The following is a 21,226-nucleotide window of genomic DNA, read 5'->3' as shown; positions in this document are numbered from 1 at the left end:
TGATGGAATCCAATAACTTGGTCATCGTCTGATAAATACAGAAAACACTACGGGCCTGATTCATCATTTGTGATTTATTGAAATCACTTTTCTTTTTTTGTCTTGTGGTAATTGCTGATATTTTTTGCATCAAATTTTTCAAAATGGTGCACGCAGTCCATGAATTTGGTGCAAAATAAAAAAAATGTGCTTAATTCTTATTTTTAAAGCACCACATCAGCATTTTTTTAACTCTGGAGTGGTGCTTTAAATCTGCCCATTCATATACTCGCCCACCAGCTGCTTTATCCTTTTTCAGTGTCGCTCCAGCCCGTTGGCGCCATATTAGTCCCGTAACTTCTGAGTGGCTGGAAGTCAGAAGTTACATTTTAAGCACTTAAAACAAGTCTATCAGAGCAAGAACAAGGATCTCATAGAGATGTACAGTTAGGTCCAGAAATATTTGGACAGTGACACAAGTTTTGTTATTTTAGCTGTTTACAAAAACATGTTCAAAAATACAATTATATATATAATATGGGCTGAAAGTGCACACTCCCAGCTGCAATATGAGAGTTTTCACATCCAAATCGGAGAAAGGGTTTAGGAATCATAGCTCTGTAATGCATAGCCTCCTCTTTTTCAAGGGACCAAAAGTAATTGGACAAGGGACTCTAAGGGCTGCAATTAACTCTGAAGGCGTCTCCCTCGTTAACCTGTAATCAATGAAGTAGTTAAAAGGTCTGGGGTTGATTACAGGTGTATGGTTTTGCATTTGGAAGCTGTTGCTGTGACCAGACAACATGCGGTCTAAGGAACTCTCAATTGAGGTGAAGCAGAACATCCTGAGGCTGAAAAAAAAGAAAAAATCCATCAGAGAGATAGCAGACATGCTTGGAGTAGCAAAATCAACATTCGGGTACATTCTGAGAAAAAAGGAATTGACTGGTGAGCTTGGGAACTCAAAAAGGCCTGGGCATCCACGTATGACAACAGTGGTGGATGATCGCCGCATACTTTCTTTGGTGAAGAAGAACCTGTTCACAACATCAACTGAAGTCCAGAACACTCTCAGTGAAGTAGGTGTATCTGTCTCTAAGTCAACAGTAAAGAGAAGACTCCATGAAAGTAAATACAAAGGGTTCACATCTAGATGCAAACCATTCATCAATTCCAAAAATAGATAGGCCAGAGTTAAATTTGCTGAAAAACACCTCATGAAGCCAGCTCAGTTCTGGAAAAGTATTCTATGGACAGATGAGACAAAGATCAACCTGTACCAGAATGATGGGAAGAAAAAAGTTTGGAGAAGAAAGGGAACGGCACATGATCCAAAGCACACCACATCCTCTGTAAAACATGGTGGAGGCAACGTGATGGCATGGGCATGCATGGCTTTCAATGGCACTGGGTCACTTGTGTTTATTGATGACATAACAGCAGACAAGAGTAGCCGGATGAATTCTGAAGTGTACCGGGATATACTTTCAGCCCAGATTCAGCCAAATGCCGCAAAGTTGATCGGACGGCGCTTCATAGTACAGATGGACAATGACCCCAAGCATACAGCCAAAGCTACCCAGGAGTTCATGAGTGCAAAAAAGTGGACATTCTGCAATGGCCAAGTCAATCACCAGATCTTAACCCAATTGAGCATGCATTTCACTTGCTCAAATCCAGACTTAAGACGGAAAGACCCACAAACAAGCAAGACCTGAAGGCTGCGGCTGTAAAGGCCTGGCAAAGCATTAAGAAGGAGGAAACCCAGCGTTTGGTGATGTCCATGGGTTCCAGACTTAAGGCAGTGATTGGCTCCAAAGGATTCGCAACAAAATATTGAAAATAAAAATATTTTGTTTGGGTTTGGTTTATTTGTCCAATTACTTTTGACCTCCTAAAATGTGGAGTGTTTGTAAAGAAATGTGTACAATTCCTACAATTTCTATCAGATATTTTTGATCAAACCTTCAAATTAAACGTTACAATCTGCACTTGAATTCTGTTGTAGAGGTTTCATTTCAAATCCAATGTGGTGGCATGCAGAGCCCAACTCGCGAAAATTGTGTCACTGTCCAAATATTTCTGGACCTAACTGTATTTTGTTGTGACCGGTGCGCTCCATGAAACCCGAGCTGCCGTCAAGTCACAGATCACACGAGACTGGCCAGAGCGTCACTGGAAAAAGGTGAAGATGGCAGCAGGTGAGTATGAGACAGGGGCCGCGGACTTAAGGGGGCTTTACACGCTACGATATCGTTAATGTTTTGTCGTCGGAGTCAAGTTGTTAGTGACGCACATCCGGTGTCATTAACGATATCGCAGCGTGTGACACTGACCAGCGACCTTAAGCGACCTCAAAAATTGTGAAAATCGTTCACCATGGATAGGTCGTCCCAAACTCAAAAATCGGTAAGGGTTGTTTATCCAGGTGGTTCATCGCTCATGCGGCAGCACACATCGCTGTGTGTGACACCGCAGGAGCGAGGAACATCTCCTTACCTGCCGCTGGCCACAATGCGGAAGGAAGGAGGTGGACGGGAGGTTATGTCCTGCTCATCTCCGCCCCTCCGCTTTGATTGGCCGGCCGCTTAGTGACATTGCGGTGACGTCGCTGTGATGCCGAACGTCCATCCCCCTTGAAGGAGGGATTGTTCAGCAGTCACAGTGACGCTGCCGTAGCGATAATGTTCATACCCATGTGACCTGGTATCCAGCTTTGTTGGCTGAGGCCCCGCCCCTTCTGGTCACATGGGTATGACCTCACAAAGGTCCTGCAAGAGACAAAGTGAATTTTTTGTATAACGCATACTAATTCTAACAGGGGGAGGAGATAACTATGAATATATTATCTGCTCCTCAGCTACTGTCACTCAACAAGCAGCTAATTTTATAAACTTTACTTTTTTGGATTTCAAAACCAATACATCAGAGCTGACCACTATAGGTATGTATAGAATCAGCCTGATAGTGCCAGTATAGCACTGACTTTAGCTTATATACGAAAACCCTGGTGATTGGTTCCCTTTAAGTAGGATTATAAGTCTGGAGCTTATTCCAGGAGTGGCATTTTCATTTGGAAGCAGTTGTTGTGAACCTACAACATGCTGTCAAAGGAGCTGTCAATGGAAGAGAAAGAGACCTTCATTAGGCTGAAAAAAAGAAGAAATCCATCAGAGAGATAGCAGAATTGTTAGGAGTAGCCAAATCAACAGTTTGATACATTCTGCAAAAAAAAAAAAGAGGTCCCATGTGAGCTTGGGTACTCAAAAAGGCCTGGGCATCCCTCAGAAGATAACAGTAGTGGATGATCGCAGAATCCGTTCCATGGTGAAGATAAATCACTTCACAACCTTCACCCAAGTGAAGAACACTCTCAAGGAAGTCGGTGTTTCAGTAGCTAGGTCTATCATAAAGAGGAAGACTTCATGAGAGCAAACACAGGGGGTTCACCACAAAATGCAAACCATTAATCAACCTTAAATATAGAAAAAGCAGATTAGACTTTGTCAAAAAGCATCTAAAGAAGACAGCCCATTTCTGGAAAAGCATTGTATGGACAGATGAAAGTAACATCAACCTATACCAGAATGATGGCAAAACAAAAACCAAAGACGAAAATAATATGGACATATACCCTGTGGTAACTGAATATGTGCATATAAATAAACATAGGGCACTTAGTAAACACTCTTTTTGATAAAAAAAAAAAAGCATAAAGCCATCACACCGCGACAAGGTGTACCCAGTCGGGACAGTACCTACACTCTCTAATATTAAAACCTCACCATGGGTCAAAATAGGCCTCAGTGTGAATAAGGGCAGAGAGTGGCTGGGTCCCAACTGGACACACAGCCATGGGAAGCATAGAATGAAATGCCCAGCTCACTGAGAGGGGGCCACACCCTATTTGTACTAAATACAAAAGACTACATAAAAACAAAAAAGTGAGCCTGAGTATGAGTTGGTATGCATGGAGTTTGTAAGCTTATGTATGCCAACTCATACTTCGGCTCACTTTTTTGTTTTTATAGAATGATGGGAAGAAGAAAATATGGAGAAGGTTTGGAGCGGCTCTTGAACCAAAGCACGCCACATTATCTGTAAAACATGGTGGAGGCAGTGTGATGGCCAGGCATGCATGGCTTCCAATGGCACTGGGTCACTAGTGTTTATTGATGATGTGACTGAAGCCAGAAGCAGCCGGATGAATTCTGACGTGTACAGGGCTGTACTTTCTGCTCAGTCAACCATATGCAGCAAGGTTGACTGGACAGCGCTTCACCGTACAGATGGACAATGACCCAAAACATACTGCAAAAGCAACCCAGGAGATTTTAAGACAAAGAAGTGGAATATTCTGCAATGGCTGAGTCAATCCCCAGATCTCAACCCCATTGAGCAACATTTCACTTATTTAAGACAAAACGTAAGGCACAAAGACACACAAACAAGCAACAATTGAAGTCAGCTGCAGTAAAGGTCGGCAAAGCATCACAAAGAAGGAGACCCAGTGTCTGGTGACATCCACGGCTTCCAGACTTCAAGCAGTCATTGCCAGTAAAGAATTCTCTAAAAAGTAATAAAAATTAACATTTTATTTATGGTAAAGTTTATTTGTCCAATTACTTTTGTGCCCCTGAAATGAGAAGGCTTTTTGCACCTACCGATCTTTGGAATTTAATTGCACATGGACCTTCTGTTGCTGTTGCATGGTCTGTCAGCAAAAATCTTTTACACATTGTCAGTGTTATATCTAGTTTTCTGTGATTTCTTTTATATTTATAGATTCTTCACAGTTTGATCTCTGGGATTGAAAAACAAGCAACGACAGCTTCAGGTTGTCCATTACTTCTGCGTTGTAAGAACTTTCAGATTATACAGCTCATCATCCCTCAGGAAAGAGACTGCCATGACATCCACATATCTCTATCCCGACTCTCGCGACCAGGTATTATATGAATAGGATTACTTTACTACTATCAAAATAGATGATTTTAAACTATTTATTGACTATTAATATCTTTATAGTATGAAGTAAGGAACACTAAACCCTTCATGTCGTATATCATAGTTAAGATAACGTCTTGGCTACATCCATCAGGGTAGGTCCACAAAACTTCGGGAAAATCTGGGAGTTTTTTTACTCCCAGATTTTGAGCGGGTCTGCTCCAACAAGCACCTAAAAATTGTTCCCAGAGAATGATAATAAAAATAAACATAAACATCTTTATATAAAAATGACTTGCTCTGTATATTTTTAGGCTGTTGAGCATTTTTTAACTGCTTCAGATTTTCCAAAGCGATAAGCCGCTAAAAAAAGGTGACAGGACCATTTTTCAGGTGTATTCTGATTGGAAGGTGCTCGACATTTTACAATACAAGTCAATAGAAAGGCTCTAAAGATGCTTGGAAGATGCTTGGGGTTCTTTTTGAGCATTTTGTCAGAGTTTCAGCTTTTAAAGGTAAGGTGTCGCGTTTTTTAATTTTTGTATTAATAATAGTGATTATGAAATCAAGTATTTTTAATACAAAAATAAATTGACTGTTTATTTAGTTTTCATTTAATTCTAGTTTTACTGAAACACTGGGGGCTGCCATCTTTGATTTGCTGTGAGTAATGACAGTTACTCATCTCAAATACGGCAGCGCCTGGGTATAGAAGACCGTTGTCGGGCTCCGACTCCTATACTTAACACAGAGACAGCTTCTGCTGTGAAATGGATGCGCCCCCTGTGCTCTCCAGATCACAGCAGAAAGAGGAGATCAGCGCCATCTTTGTGGAGCCCACAGCGTGTACTGTGTGCTGCGATTTCCTCCTTTCACCTGCTCGGGATGTGTGAGTACCGGCTCCGGGCCGCTGCTACACCCCCCCTCTCCCCCGCTACCCTTACCCCTCCGCCACCAAAAACAAACCACCGGTGATCAATATAATTGAAAAGGCTCTTGGGAAACAGTGAAAAAAGCTAAATAAGATGTTTCAGGAAAAAAGCATTGTTGATTTCTAAAGCAGTTCTCTCTTGAAAACCTTCTTGGGTTTGCCTGCATGGAAAAAACGTCTTGTCCACATCTCCTTCGACAGAGCAGAGGCACACATTGGGAAGAGTGAGGGGGGACGAGAAGAGATGCAGGCCACTGTGCGAGATGCTTTTATTCCTTCCAGAGGGTTTTTGTACACTCTCTACTAGAAAAGTGATGCTTCACAGCTGTGTTATACAGGCATTCCCTCCTGTCAGGCTTCTGGTTCTCCTCATAGATAATAGCCAGAGAAGGCAGGAGACACAACTGGTCCTTCTGAATTCAGGATAGGTTTTGTGCTGAGTAATGTGATAACAGCCATTATAAAATGAATATAAAAAATTAATAATAATTGTCGCTACACAAGACGAGCATAAATAAAATAATCTATATATGCTTGTCTTGGGTAGTGACAATTATTATTAATTTTTTTAATATTAATTTTATAATGGCTGTTCTCACATTATTCAACACAAAACCTATCCAAAAGTATCTCTCAATGTATCTAAAATAATGTAATTTCTCACTTATTTGTTTTTTGTTATTCCCCTGTAGAGCCCCATTAGCAGAGACCACATCATTAAGAAATGGGGATTACAGGGATGTATTTTTTTACTTTAATTTTACAAGATTTAGTTCAAAATTTGGTGACATTGTCTTCTCTGGGACTGTGAGAGAGGAATCAGGATATGTCCGCATGCTGCAGATTAGGTGTAGAGATTTTCTGCACCCAAAAACGCACCTTGTGGCAGAAAATCCATGCGTTTTTCGGTGCATTTTTGGTGCGTTGTTTGGTGTGGGGTTTTTTTGCCATGCGTTTTTTGGTTAACTTAATGCCTGGAAGAGCTAAAAAAAAAAAAAAAAAAAAACCCGCACCAACAATTGACATGCTGCAGATTTTTTTTTTGGCACCTAAAAATGCAAGAATAAAATAACCAACATGCGCACAGTACTACAGAATTCTCATTGACTTTGCTGACATAAGGAGAGGCATGCAGATTTGGGCAAAAATCTGCACAATAAACTGCACCAAATCTGCAACAAAAAACTCAGCGTATGGGTGCAGTTTGTTGTCCTAAACTGTATGGATTTCCTTCTCCAGAAAAGTATATGGGAATTCAAAAAGGCTGTGCGCACGTTGCTTCTTTTTCCTTGCAGTTTTGGTTGCAGAAAAAAAGAAGCAGCATGTCCAGTTCTTTCTGCGTTTTTGACCTGCGTTTTTCCATTGCACATAGTGAAAAAACGCACCCAAAAATGCACAAAAAACACCAAAATGCGGCAGAAACGCATGCCTTTTTTGGCCAAATGTGCGTTTTTCTGCCAGAAGGTGCGTGTTTCACTGAAGAAACAAAACTGCAGTGTGCGCACATAGCCTTACAGCATCTGAATAATAACTGGAGCCTCGTGCTCAGGCCTTACACGATTGGGCCTGTATTGGCATTTTGTCAAGTAGCTGCTCTAAAAGAATACATTAGGATAATCGGGTAACCAATTTTCTTTCCTTCATAAATTTGCCAAAAGAGTACAAATGGGGGGAATTCATACACCAGTGCAACCCAGTGTACAGGGTATCAGCAAAATGCAAATCAGGCAAAAATATTTCTCATCTTCCAAATCTTTTTCACATAGAATATTGTTATTTGTCAGCTATCCAGTAAATCTTTGTGTGACATACAGCTTAAGGCTGGTTTACACGCAGCGACATCTCTAGTGATGTCGCTCGTGAAAGCACACGCCCCCGTCGTTTGTGCGTCATGGGCAAATCGCTGCCCGTGGCGCACAATATCACCAGGACACATAACATGTACTTACCTTCCTAGTGACGTCGCTGTGGGCGGCGAACAACCTCTTTTTTAAGGGGGAGGTTCGTGCGCCGTCACAACGACGTCACACAGCAGCCGACCAATAGAAGCGGAGGGGCGGAGACCAGCCACATTAACGACATGCCCACCTCGTTGCCGGAGGACGCAGGAACGCTGCTGTTTGTCGTTCCCGGGGTGTCACATGTAGCGATGTGTGCTGCCTCAGGATCGACGAACATCCTGCGTCCAACACCAGCAACGATTTTTTGAAAATGAACGATGTGTCAACGATCAACGATTAAGTGAGTATTTTTGATCGTTAGTTAACACTTGCTCATAGATGTCACACGCAACGACGTCACTAACAACGTCGGATGTGCGTCACGAATTCCGTGACCCCGACGACATATCGTTAGAGATATCGTTGCGCGTAAAGCCCCCTTTAGACAAAGGAGTATACAGCCGCTTCTAAAGGGTTAATCTACTAGAAGAAATAGCTGCTTGTAAAGGGTGTCTCTACTATGAAGAGTAGAGATAATCAAAAAGATTTGCAGGCAGTATATACAGTAGTTATTCAGTGTATGGACAGAAGTATTGTGATATCTACATATTACATCTACATGGTCTTTTATGGCAACACATCTAAATCCATAGCCAGCAATATGGCCTTGGTCCCCCCTTTGCAGCCATAATGGCTTCCACTCTTCTGGGAAGGTTTTCTACAAGATTTCGGAGTGTGTCTGTAAGAATTTTTGCCCATACATCCAGAAAATCATTTGTGAGGTCAGACACTAATTTCCAGGCCCACAATCTCTGTTTTAGTTAATCCCAAAGGCATTGTGAGGATTGAGATCATGGCTCTGCGCAGTCAGTAATGTCCATACCTTAATGGATCTTGCTTTGTGCACTGGAGCAGTCAAAGGGATAAAAAAAGACTTCACCAAACTGTTCCTATACAATTGTCCAAAATCTCTTGTTATGGTGAAGCATTAAGATTTTCCTTCACTGGATCTAAGGCGGGCTTTACACGCTGCAACATCGCTAGCGATGTTAAGCGCGATAGCACCCGCCCCCGTCGCACATGCGATATGTGGTGATTGCTGCCGTAGCGAACATTATCGCTATGGCAGCTTCACACGCACATACCTGGTCGGCGACGTCGCTGTGACCGCCGAACAATATCTCCTTCAAGGGGGAGGTGTGTTCGGCGTCACAGCGACGTCACTAAGCGGCCGGCCAATAGAAGCGGAGGGGCGGAGATGAGCAGGACATAACATCCCGCCCACCTCCTTCCTTCCGCATTGTCGGTGGAGGCAGGTAAGGAGATGTTTGTCGTTCCTGCGGTGTCACACATAGCGATGTGTGGTGCTGCAGGAACGACAAACAACATCGTACTGCCAGCTGCAGCAATATTATGAAAAGGAGCGACGTGTCACCGATCAACGATTTTTGACGCTTTTGCGATCGGTGATCGTCGCTCCTAGGTTTTACATGCTGCGATGTCTGTAACATCGCTGGATGTGCGTAAGCAACGACATGACCCCGACGATAAATCGTTACCGATGTCGCAACGTGTAAAGCCCGCCTAAGAAGCCTAGACCCAACCCCTGAAAGACAACCTCTGTGCCTCCACTCTTTGACTGCTCCTTGCTTTCAGGGTCATATAAATAAATCCAGGTCTCATCTAAGTGACCAGTCGATCCAGGAAGTTCTTATCAGTCCAGAAACGCTGACAAATGGACCGGGAAGTTTTCACTCGCGTGCTTCTCTGATCTGTTGTCAAACATTTGGGGACACACTTTGCAGATCCCTTCCTGATGTCCAAATGTTCATGGATAATGACACAAACACATTCACGGGAAAGCCCCATGATGTCTGCTATTGCTTTAGCTGAAATTCGTCGATTCTCCAGGTTGTGCACAGCATCGACGATCTCCGACAACAACCACTCGGTCGTCCAAGACGTTCCTCATCATTGGTGTTGAAGTGGCACGTTTTAAATTTGGCAATCCAGTTCTTAGCTGTGGAGTATGAAGGCATTGATCCCCCAATGTCTGCGACATCACCATGAATGTCCTTCTCGGACTTTCCTTGCAGAAATAAGAATTGTATCACTCTTCTGCTCTTAGTTGCTGTGAATATTGCATTAGACTCTGCCATTTTGTTTTCCCGCGTGCGTAGAACACTGTTGCCATAAGCAACACAGACAAAATTTTGAAAAACATATATTAGACACAAAAGGCTTTCATGTGATGTAACATTTGTTACCATAGAAACAAAAAAGCTCACAAAGTCAAAGACTTATCAGCAGCCCCTTGTACATTGCACTGCATTTAAAGCATAACCGATACCCCTTCAAGAAGCAGTTTGTGCTGGTAGGTGCTGTATACTTGCTGACTTAAGCTATCTGCCCACGGGACAACGTACCCATGGATATTTCCGCAGGTTTGTCCGCAGGTGTACCGCAGCTGCTCCCCGGAATCCGCAGCTATCCATTGCTGTGGGATTCGAGCATTTTTGTTGCTGTAAACTTGCGGGACAAGTGCGGAAATACCTGAGAAATTCCCGTCCTGTATCTCCATAGTGGAGGAGCGGGAATTCCGCAGATATTTCTGCATGACTAATTGACATGCAGTTACGTGCGGCTGCGGACATCCACAGCATATTCCGCAGCCGCACATACCGCACCATTGATACAGCACTCCCAAAATCCCATAGGATAACATGAGGAGTGTCTGTACTTGCTAGAACCTGCAGATATAGCTAGAAAATCCAGATAAATCCGCAGGTTTTCCGCGGCAAAATCCGTGGATATTTTGTACCGTGGACACATACCCTTACTGTGCAACATTAAATTAAGCCACAAACCCACATCTTTTACACCCCAATTATGCTATGGATACACTTCTAATTTTTGCTTAAAATTTTCATAGTAAAAATACCAGCTGAGACCCCCAACATTTTATAGACTTCGAGGACTATATCTAAGTGCAGGAATAAGTCTGAGCACTTTCCTGGTTACCTTTCTCCCATAACACTTGTGTAAATGTAAGAGGCCTGCAGTCAGTTGTTAAATGACGTAGATATCAGTCTGCACCTATCCTCATCCTCCTTTTTTATAATCTTAACCGAAATTATTTGTAGGCCGATAGTAATAACAATAGACCTACAAATTCATTAAGCCAATTTTTTTTTAATACATATGGCTTGCTGATAACCCAGATGGCAACCTGGGCCAGTCATTGCCACCTTATAACAAGCTTCACCAAACCCTTTTAGCACCTGAAGCTACTGGTGTCACTACTGATTCTTGCTTCCCTCCTAACTCTTCTGAGCCCTCATCTAGGTGCCTCCAAAGTTTTGTGACCCCTGGTGCCCTGGTTAACCAACCTTGACTGGTCCACTATAGGACTATAGGAAGGAGCATATCCTTTAAGGATGTTAAAACATTAGATAACTGTGATAGGGCAGAAGGGAGGTGGGTATGATGGGGACTGTGCTCACCTCCCACAGACCGGTCCTCCTGAATGAAGACTCATCTGATTAGCTAACTCTCATCTCACCTTAAGCTTGAACACCAGGAGGACCAGCAATGTCTTTATCTAGCTGGTGGTGAACCGAACCTGATCTGGTATGCTCTGGTGGTCCCTGCTGCACTCCAAAGTCCTCCCCGTCTTCCAGGGATCCTGGATCATCTCACTAGCGAAGGAGAGTACAACACCTTTCGTCGTCTTGGTACATGATCTATTGCACATGATGACATCACGACCCCTGACAAGGCTCTGATTACTTTTTCACTCTGCACTTCTGGAATGCAGCATGCGAACGCAGAACATCTTCTGTGGGAAGTCCAGGCACCGTTGTAGGTATTCGAGGACTCCTTCATTGCCAGTCTTCTTCGGAGTTTCTCCAACAGGGCATCCATTCTTCAGGGACAGTGCAGCAGCTCCAGGTTTCCGATGCTGAAGTCTGTCACATTAACATGACTTTGCCATGTTTTATCTCCACACTGCCTTGTATATTTACTAATTAGCGTACCAAATCAAAATTAGTCGCCGGACATGACACTTTAACCTTCTCCTGCAACGGCCAGTTTACTGGCTACACTCCCTCATCAACCAGCATCCCAGGGGGCACCACGGACGTGCAGAGAGCTTAGGTGGGAAAAGTACAACAATTAACTCTTCCAGGAAAGGAACATCTAATACATGGTGTGTTCCCCTACTAAATATTTAGTGTCTGCCATTGCATCATGAATGTTAGAAAAGACAGACTACATGGCTAAGGCTGGAAACACACCTATGCGAGTAAAATCGGTCCGAGTTGGCTGAAAAAAAATCGGCTGATTTTAGTTCACGTTAGGTCAGAGTGCAATGCAACTGCACTGTGATCCTGAGATTTTTCTCATGATTGCAGTGCGTGTGTGATCCGTGTGTGATCCTTTTTTTACTTAGCAGCTGTCATCTGCCATTCAGCTCTGCTACATGGCCGCTGACAACAGCCACAGACAGCCATGTAGCAGAGCTGAATGGCAGATGACAGCAGACACAGACAGAGACGGACGATCAGAATGAACTCGGGTGAACTTCACCCGACTTCATTGTCATGCCGCGGCTCTGTCTGTGTCGCGTCCTGATTAGTGGTCACACCGTGCAGGACTCACCGGTGACCGCTAATCCCCTCCCCTGAGTGACTGAATTGAGCAGCACGATTAGCGCTGCCGTCACTCAGGTTACCCGCGGCCAACTGGATCCTCCCCCCGTGACCGCAACTCACCTGTGACTTCATCGCTGTCACTCGGGCAACTTGCTGTCACTGTTGGAGGATCCAGCGGTGGCCGCGAGTTACCTGACTGCCATCATCAGCTGATCGCGATACTCACCTCAGTTGCTGCGTGGAGGTGACAGGAGCGGCGGTGTCTTCTGCAGCTCCTGTCACCTCCATGTAGCAGAGCTGAGAGCGTCGAGGGACCTCCGTGGATTACGTCGGACAAGGATGGGTTTTTTTCCTACTTAATAAAGTGGTGAACAAGGGTCTTTGTTATTGTTTATTATTTCAAATAAAGGATTTTTTCACTGTGTGTGTTTATTAACTTTAATTTACAGGTTAATCATTGGGGGTGTCTCGATGCCTGCAATGATAAATCTAGGATTTAATGGAAGCTATGGGCTGCCATTAACTCCTTATTACCCCGATTGCCAACGCACCAGGGCAAATCGGGAAGAGCCGGGTACAGTCCCAGAACTGTCGCATATAATGTATGCGCAATTCTGGGCGGCTGCTGACTGATATTGTTAGGCTGGAGGGCTCCCCATAACGTGGAGCTCCCCATCCTAAGAATACCAGCCTTCAGCCGTGTGACTTTATCTGGCTGGTATTAAAATTGGGGGGAAACCGCACGTCGTTTTTTTAAATTATTTATTTATTTTACTGCTCAGCATAGACACGCCCACCGGCTGCTGTGATTGGTTGCAGTGAGACAGCTGTCACTCAGCATGGGGGCGTGTCTGACTGCAACCAATCATAGGCGTCGGTGGGCGGGGAAAGCAGGGAATACGAGATTGAATAATGAGCGGCCGGCTTTTCAAAAGAGGAGAAGCTGCCGGAGCAGTGTGAACGCCGTGCAGAGCCGCGCTGGTGATCGGGGATCGGTAAGTATGAGAGAGGGGGGGGAGAGGGATAGACCGTCATGGACAGAGAGTGAGGGACAGAGATCGTGACCGACCGACAGACCGACCGACAGAGAGAGAATAGAGACCGAGAGGGAGAGACCAACTGACAGAGAATAGTGATTGACAGACATTGTGAGACATCACTCGTTTCCAGTGTTTTAGGAAACATGCGAGAAATGTATTTAGAAAATCGGATGTCACTAGGATGGTGTGAGTGCCGTCCCGTGACATCTGATTTTTTTTTTACACGCTCCCATAGACTTGCATTGGAGAGACTCGCAGTAGAAACTTGCAAAAAAGCAGCATGCTGCGATTTTTTTCTCAGTCCGATTTGGACTGAGAAAAAAAATCGCAAATGCGAGCTGAATCATTCACTAACATGTGTCCGATTCCAATGCGAGATTTTCTCTCATTGCTGTACTGCGAGAAACTCGCAAGTGAGAAGCAGCCCTTAGTGCTAGAATTTATACACCTGTGGCAATCAGTCTGAATTAAAAATATGAATTCAATTATTAATAGGTGTGTCCCAATAGTTTTGTCCAAAGAGGGTATTAGTAATTGGCCACTTTAACTAATGTGACATGGTTTTGGCCAATCTCTCACATATATTGACTGTAACACTTTTTATTTTATTGTGCTCTTTGTGTTTCTACTTCTATAAACCATACATTTCTCCTTTCCTCATAGTCAAGTATGAAGAGCTGTATTGCTTTTCATTCAATCCAAAACTGGACAAGGCTGAGCGGGAGGAAGGATGGAAGCTAATTGACTTGAAAGAGGAATACATCCGAATGGGCGTTCCCAAAAGCCTGTGGCAGCTCAGTGATGTAAACCGTGACTATCGTGTAAGTAACAATAATCAATTAGTAGCTCAAATCAGATATTTGTGAATAAAGGGGTCTTTTTCTACTGTAATAGTAAGCACAAAAAAAAAGAAATGTTGAGGAACCATGGCACTTGCCTGGCGAGCAGGTTTTCTCTTCCCGGTTTCCTGGTGGATAATTTGCTGTGTATGTGAAAAAGATCTCATCTACATGGCGCTTTGGAGAAAATCTGCAGATGACAATGATCGACATTATGGATTTGATATCTACAGTATGCAGATTTGCATTGCAAGTAATAAAAACCTTTGGTACATCTACAGTGAAATTCTCATAGTTTGTAGCAGATTGTTCCTCTGTGGATTTCCACTGTGGGAATCCACAGGAGATAAATGATGATGATGTAAATGATGATGATAATGTGATGTACCCTTTTAATTCTCCCATAATTGTTGGCAACTGGGAAAATCTAATTTTTCAAATAACAAAATTCACCGATATTTGTAATCTGCACTGATGCTTTATATACAGTGTGTCCACCCATATCTTGTCCACCGGCATTAACTTGAGAACGGCAGCAGCTATAGGCATAGAAGTGGTGTCTAGGTATAGTAAAGTAGCCATGCGCTACGCAATGAAACCACCTATAGCGCCACCTGGTGGAAAACAACGTTGTTAGCATTTTTATCTCGAAAACGGAACGGGGTTAGAGAAAAAAGTGAATTAAAAAATTGTAGGGCATCATCAATTCAATCGAATCGACACCTTGCATACAGAAATGCTATGATTTGAACGTGTTAAACTCACAAGGCTGCAGACGTGAAGCGATACCTCATGGATACCTTCCTACAAGCCAAAACATTGAATGCTGGTCACGCATATGGTGCTCATTTAACTTTGATGCTCAAAGTGGCGACCGTCAGCTGCAATGCACATCTGGACTATGGACAGTATACTGTATCTTGCTGCACGTTGTGCAATATGGTAGGTGACACGTTTAAACAAGCAGCTGTGATACGTCGTCGTAGGTCCTGCAATGTTAGTGGAGGGGTCGCATACACCTGCTGTTTAACATGACCTCACAGAAAGAAGTCCAATGGGGTCAGGTCAGGTGAGCGTGGAGGCCACTCCATTCAGCCACCATACCCAATGACTTGTAGGAAGGTCTCCATGAAGTATCACTTCACGTCTGCAGCCTTGTGAGTTTTACTCATTCAAATCATAGCATTTCTGTATGCAAGGTGTCGATTCGTATTGAATTGATGATGCCCTACAACTTTGTAATTCACTTTTTTTCTCTATCATCTCGTTCCGTTCTCAAGATAAAAATGCTAACTCCGTTGTTTTCCACCAGGTGGCGCTATAGGTGGTTTCATTGCATAGCGCATGGCTACTTTACTATACCTAGACACCACTTCTATACCTATAGCTGCCGCCGTTCTCAAGTTAATGGCGGTGGACAAGATATGGGTGGACACACTGTATATTGTAACCATTTGAGTATTTCTGAGCACCTAAGTTTATTAGTCCAAAAGGTGTATTTAGAGCGTCATGCTGGAATTCCTTCTCAGATTTACTGACATTTTCCTCTTGGTGGTATTATATCAGGCACAGAAAGCATAGTAATATGGCTGTAAGAAAAAAATTATGAACGCATGATCATCATCAGCTGCTAAATGAAAATTACTGATAGCTTCCAAAATAGCTTGACTGTTCCCAGTTATTGAAGCTTTGTGATCTGAGGAGCATTCATATCACATATCAGCGCTAATATTGTGGTGGAAGGATCTTCACATTTTTTAAACATCTTAGGGTCCTCTTATGCCGACTGAATACAGGCATGGCTCCTCCGCTAACCAGAAAACCTTTACCAATCAATACTGGCATAATACATCCGCTGACCAGTAAACCTTTTACCAATCGGCAGTTCTTTAGTAGACTGTTTACATAGGTAGGCCACAGTAAATGATGCACACTGAGCAAATTTTGATAGATCGCTCATTGCGCATAGGCTGCCACAGCTCGTGTGAGTCTGGTTTACACAGGATGATGCATCAACAAGAACTATGATCTTGTGCACTGTGCAAAAGATCATATTCCCCCAATAAACGAGAGTTACATTCATTCATCAGGTGTCGAGCAGCCTGTTTACACTGCAAGATAATCAAGTATTTTTATGAAGGCTCGTTCATGGTTATCTTTCAGTGTAAATACAGCTTTACCCAATTTCCCCGACCTGACCTGGTATTTCTATAGAGTCCCGTATTTTAGTAGTAAAACAATAGGATCAGATGGGTTTAATCCAACCTTTCCATTAAGGGGTACTTCACACACAGCGAGATCGCTACTGAGATCGCTGCTGAGTCACGTTTTTTGTGACCTCATTAGCGATCTCGCTGCGTGTGACACTGAGCAGCGATCTGGCCCCTGCTGTGAGATCGCTGCTCGTTACACACAGCCCTGGTTCGTTTTTTTATTGTTGCTCTCCCGCTGATAAGCACACATCGCTGTGTGTGACAGCGAGAGAGCAACAATCCTGAATGTGCAGGGAGCAGGAGCCGACGTCTGACAGCCTGCGGTAAGCTGTAACCAAGGTAAACATCGGGTAACCAAGGTGGTTACCCGATATTTACCTTCGTTACCAGCCTCCGCAGCTCTCACGATGCCAGTGCCGGCTCCTGCTCCCTGCACACGCTAAGCTAAGCGGTGTGCGCTGGTAACTAATGTAAACATCGGGTAACCATACCCGATGTTTACCTTAGTTACCAGTGTCCGCAGCTTCCAGACGCCGGCTCCGTGCAAGCGCAGCGTCGCTTGCACGTCGCTGCTGGCTGGGGGCTGGTCACTGGTCGCTGCCGAGATCTGCCTGCTTGACAGCTCACCAGCGACCATGTAGCGATGCAGCAGCGATCCTGACCAGGTCAGATCGCTGGTCGGATCGCTGCTGCATCGCTAAAGTGTGAAGGTACCCTTACTGTTTCCCTCATGACCATATAGCAAGAGACTCCAGTGAGGTGGCCATACACATTAGATGAAAGTTAAACATTAGATGATTTCGACCATAACGAACGATTCTCAGCAGTTTCACTTAAGCCATCATTTAGGATATGATACAGATGCAATTATGATGTGTCCAGGCTGCATATTTATAGCTGATAACAGTATTAGTACTAATTATAAAGATATACTGGGTCAGAATTGAACTATACATATGTCCGGTTTTGTGGATATTTGGTATGTTTATCTAAAATCCATGCAAAGCTCTCATCTAGAATGGATAACACCAAAGTGTAACATTAGATATTTATTACTGCATTACAGATTTATATATAATGTTAATTTACTTTTTAAAAACTAAAAGAAATGTCTTTCAGGTGTGTGACACATATCCTACCGACCTGTACGTACCTAAACCTGCCAGTGTGCCAATCATCGTTGGGAGCTCTAAATTCAGGAGCAGAGGCCGATTTCCCACTCTGTCCTATTATTGCCAAGATAACAATGTAAGTATTAGACATGACAGTGTATTGCCATTATACCAAACTATTAAACCTGGTAAAAAGTCACCATTAGTGATTGTTGCTGAATTAAATAAACCATTGCTGACAATTAAATGAATGGATGAGCATATAATACACTGACCTTATTCACGTCTTCCCTCTATGAGGAGTAATCGCCATAACCGAGCATTTGGAAAATAGAAGTTATGGTAGAACGAAAAGTTCAATCTGACTTGCATAATAGATTGTGTGATTAGTAGTGATGGGCCGACCTGGACAGTTAGGGCTCATGCGCACGTTGTTTATTTTTTTGCGTTTCTGCAGCGTTTTAAGCTGCAGCGTTACATTGTCAAAATTCATGCGTTCTACTTCCCCAGCAAAGTCTATGAGAATGATGCATAATCTGTGTGCACAATGCTTTTTGAAACGCAGCATTTTGATTATCAAAAATTTGTCAAAATCTCTGCGTTTAGAAAAGCAGCATGTCAATTCTTTTGAGCGTTTTGGCAGCGTTCTACACCCATTGAAATCAATGAGTTGTAGAAAAACGCTACCAAAATGAAAAGTAGTGCATTTGCACTGCATTTTTGTTGCGATCCGCATGTTTTTTTTAACATAATAAACGCAGTTCTTTCGGTCTCTCTCTCTGTCGGTCGGTCTCTATCTCTCTATGTCTCTCTCTCTCTCTCTCTCTCTCTCTCTCTCTCTGTCCATGTCGGTCTCTCCCTCCCACCCCATCTCTCATACTCACCAATCCACGATCACCGACGCTGCGCTGCACGGCGTTCACACTGTGGCGGCTTCTCCTCTTTTGAAAATGCCGACCGCTCATTAATCCATCTCGTATTCCCTGCTTACCCCGCCCACCAGCGCCTAAGATTGGTTGCAGTCAGACACTCCTCCACGCTGAGTGACAGCTGTCTCACTGCAACCAATCACAGCCGCCGGTGGGCGTGTCTATATCAAGCAGTAAAAAAAAAAATAGTTAAAAAAAAAAAAGACACTGCCGCTCCTGTGAGCTCCATGCAGCAACTAAAGTGAGTTGCGCGATCAGCTGTGCTGTCACTGAGGTTACCCGCGGCCACCGCTCTCAGGTGGAGGACTGCAGCTGTGGCCGCGAGTAACCTGAGTGAAAGCACAGCTCATCGCGCGGCTCACTGCAGTCACTCAGGGGATTTGCGATCACAGGTGAGTCCTTCACGTGTAACTGCAAATCAGGCTGCAACACAGAGAGAGCCGCGCGACGTCAGTGAAATCGGGTGAAGCTCTGACGTCACTGCTGCTGACTCCTGTGTCCTGGCACTGACCTCGGAGGTTCATCTGAGTTCATGACAGCACACACAGACAGAGCTGAGGGATGACAATGAAGTCGGGTGCAGTTCATCCAAGTTCATTCTCATCGCCCGGCTCTGTCTGTGTCTGCTGTCAGCGGGCATGTAGCAGAGCTAAATTGTCGGGGGACCGCACTGACAAAAATGCATCCAAAATGCATGCAAAATGTATCCAAAATAATCTCTGGAGAGTGCACTGATTTTGTTGATTTTTGGACTTTAAATTTTCACTCAGTTCACTGGCACCTCAAAAATCCTCGCAGTGTGCACGTATAAAATATTTTTGTATCTATATATATATATATTGGTGTAAAAATAAATAAATTAAAATATTGGCGTAGGGTCCCCCATATTATGATACCCAGCACAGATAAAGCATACTACTACAGGCTGCAGACCCCAGCTGTGCGCTTATCTTGGCCGTGTATCAAGATAAGATTGCAAGTGGCAATCCCGGAGCTTTACCTGGCTCATCCTGATTGCCCTGGCGCGATGGCAATTGGGGTAATATGCTGCAAAAACCCTAATACATGCCCTTATTATCTCCCGTCTGGATTATTGCAACCTCCTACTCTGTGGCCTCCTTTCTAACAGTCTCGCATCCCTACAATCTATTCTAAACTATGCTGCCCGGCTAATCCACCTGTCCCCCAGCTACTCCCCGACCTCTCCTCTCTGCCAATCCCTTCACTGGCTTCCCATTGCCCAACGACTCCAGTTCAAAACACTAACCATGACATACAAAGCCATCCACAACCTGTCTCCTCCCTACATCTGTGATCTAGTCTCCCGGTACTTACCTACATGTAACCTCTGATCCTCACAAGATCTCCTTCTCTACTCCCCTTTCATCTCCTCTTCCCACCATCGCATCCAAGATTTCGCCTGTGCCTCCCCCATACTCTGGAATGCTCTGCCACAACACATCAGACTCTTGCCTACCTTGCCAAGCTTCAAAAGGAACCTGAAGACCCACCTCTTCCGACAAGCCTACAACCTGCCGTAACCCTCAGTCTGATACAGCGCCGCTCAATCAGCTCTACCCTAAAGGCTACTTTACACACTGCGATATCGGTCCCGATATCGCTAGTGTGGGTACCCGCCCCCATCTGTTGCGCGACACGGGCAAATCGCTGCCCGTGTCGCACAACAGCCGTCACACATACATACCTGTCCGGCGACGTCGCTGTGACGGGCGAACCGCCTCCTTTCTAAGGGGGCGGTCCGTGCGGCGTCACAGCGACGTCACTGAACCGCCGCCCAATAGCAGCGGAGGGGCGGAGCTGAGCGGGACGTAACATCCCGCCCACCTCCTTCCTTCCTCATAGCGGCCGGGAGGCAGGTAAGGGGAGCTTCCTCGTTCCTGCGGCGTCACACGCAGCGATGTGTGCTGCCGCAGGAACGAGGAACAACCTCGTTACTGCTGCAGTAACAAGATTTGAGAATGGACCCCCATGTCGCCGATTAGCGATTTTGCACGTTTTTGCAACGATGCAAAATCGCTTATCGGTGTCACACGCAACGGCATCGCTAATGCGGCCGGATGTGTGTCACGAATTCCGTGACTCCATCGACTCCGCATTAGCGATGTCGTAGCGTGTAAAGCCCGCTTAACCTACTGTATCCTCATCTATACCTTGTAGACAGTGAGCCCTCGCGGGCAGGGACTTCTATCCTCCTGTACCTGTCTGTGTCTTGTATTGTTTATGATTATTGTACTTGTCCCTATTATGTATACCCCTTTCACATGTAAAGCGCCATGGAATTGATGGCGCTATAATGATAAATAATAATAATAATAATATGGGGTTAATAACAGCTCACAGCTGCCACTAAACCGAAGATTAGTAATGGAAAGGCGTCTATGAGACCGCTCACTAATCTGTAAGTGAAAAGAAATAAACACAAACACCGAAAAAATCCTTTATTTGAAATAAAATAGAAAAACCACCCTCTTTCACCACTTTATTAACCCCTAAAACACCCAGGTCCAACATAATCCACATGATTACCAATCTAGAAACACACAGCGTCTGTGATTGAAAGCAGTCAGACGCTGTCTCACAAGGTGGGGGCGCATCTGAATGCAACCAGTCAAAAACGCGG

The 21,226-nt window shown here is 44.3% G+C and overlaps 1 protein-coding gene across 3 annotated transcripts in view; it reads left to right on the top strand.

The window, feature by feature from the left end:
- The window catches only part of MTMR7 (myotubularin related protein 7), a 78,033-nt gene that overhangs the window by 24,591 nt on the left and 32,216 nt on the right, over positions 1–21,226 (top strand). For all 3 annotated transcript variants that reach the window (XM_075347086.1, XM_075347085.1, XM_075347084.1), the window contains exons 3-5: positions 4,765–4,927; positions 14,156–14,313; positions 17,664–17,792. In XM_075347086.1, coding sequence (XP_075203201.1) covers positions 4,765–4,927; positions 14,156–14,313; positions 17,664–17,792 — 450 coding nt within the window. The remainder of the gene's footprint in view (positions 1–4,764; positions 4,928–14,155; positions 14,314–17,663; positions 17,793–21,226) is intronic.

This window comes from Anomaloglossus baeobatrachus, chromosome 1 (genome assembly GCF_048569485.1).
Source record: "Anomaloglossus baeobatrachus isolate aAnoBae1 chromosome 1, aAnoBae1.hap1, whole genome shotgun sequence".
In the NCBI taxonomy this organism is placed as follows: domain Eukaryota; kingdom Metazoa; phylum Chordata; class Amphibia; order Anura; family Aromobatidae; genus Anomaloglossus; species Anomaloglossus baeobatrachus.
Note: the sequence above shows the minus strand (reverse complement) of the source record. Positions and strands in the feature narration are given on the sequence as shown.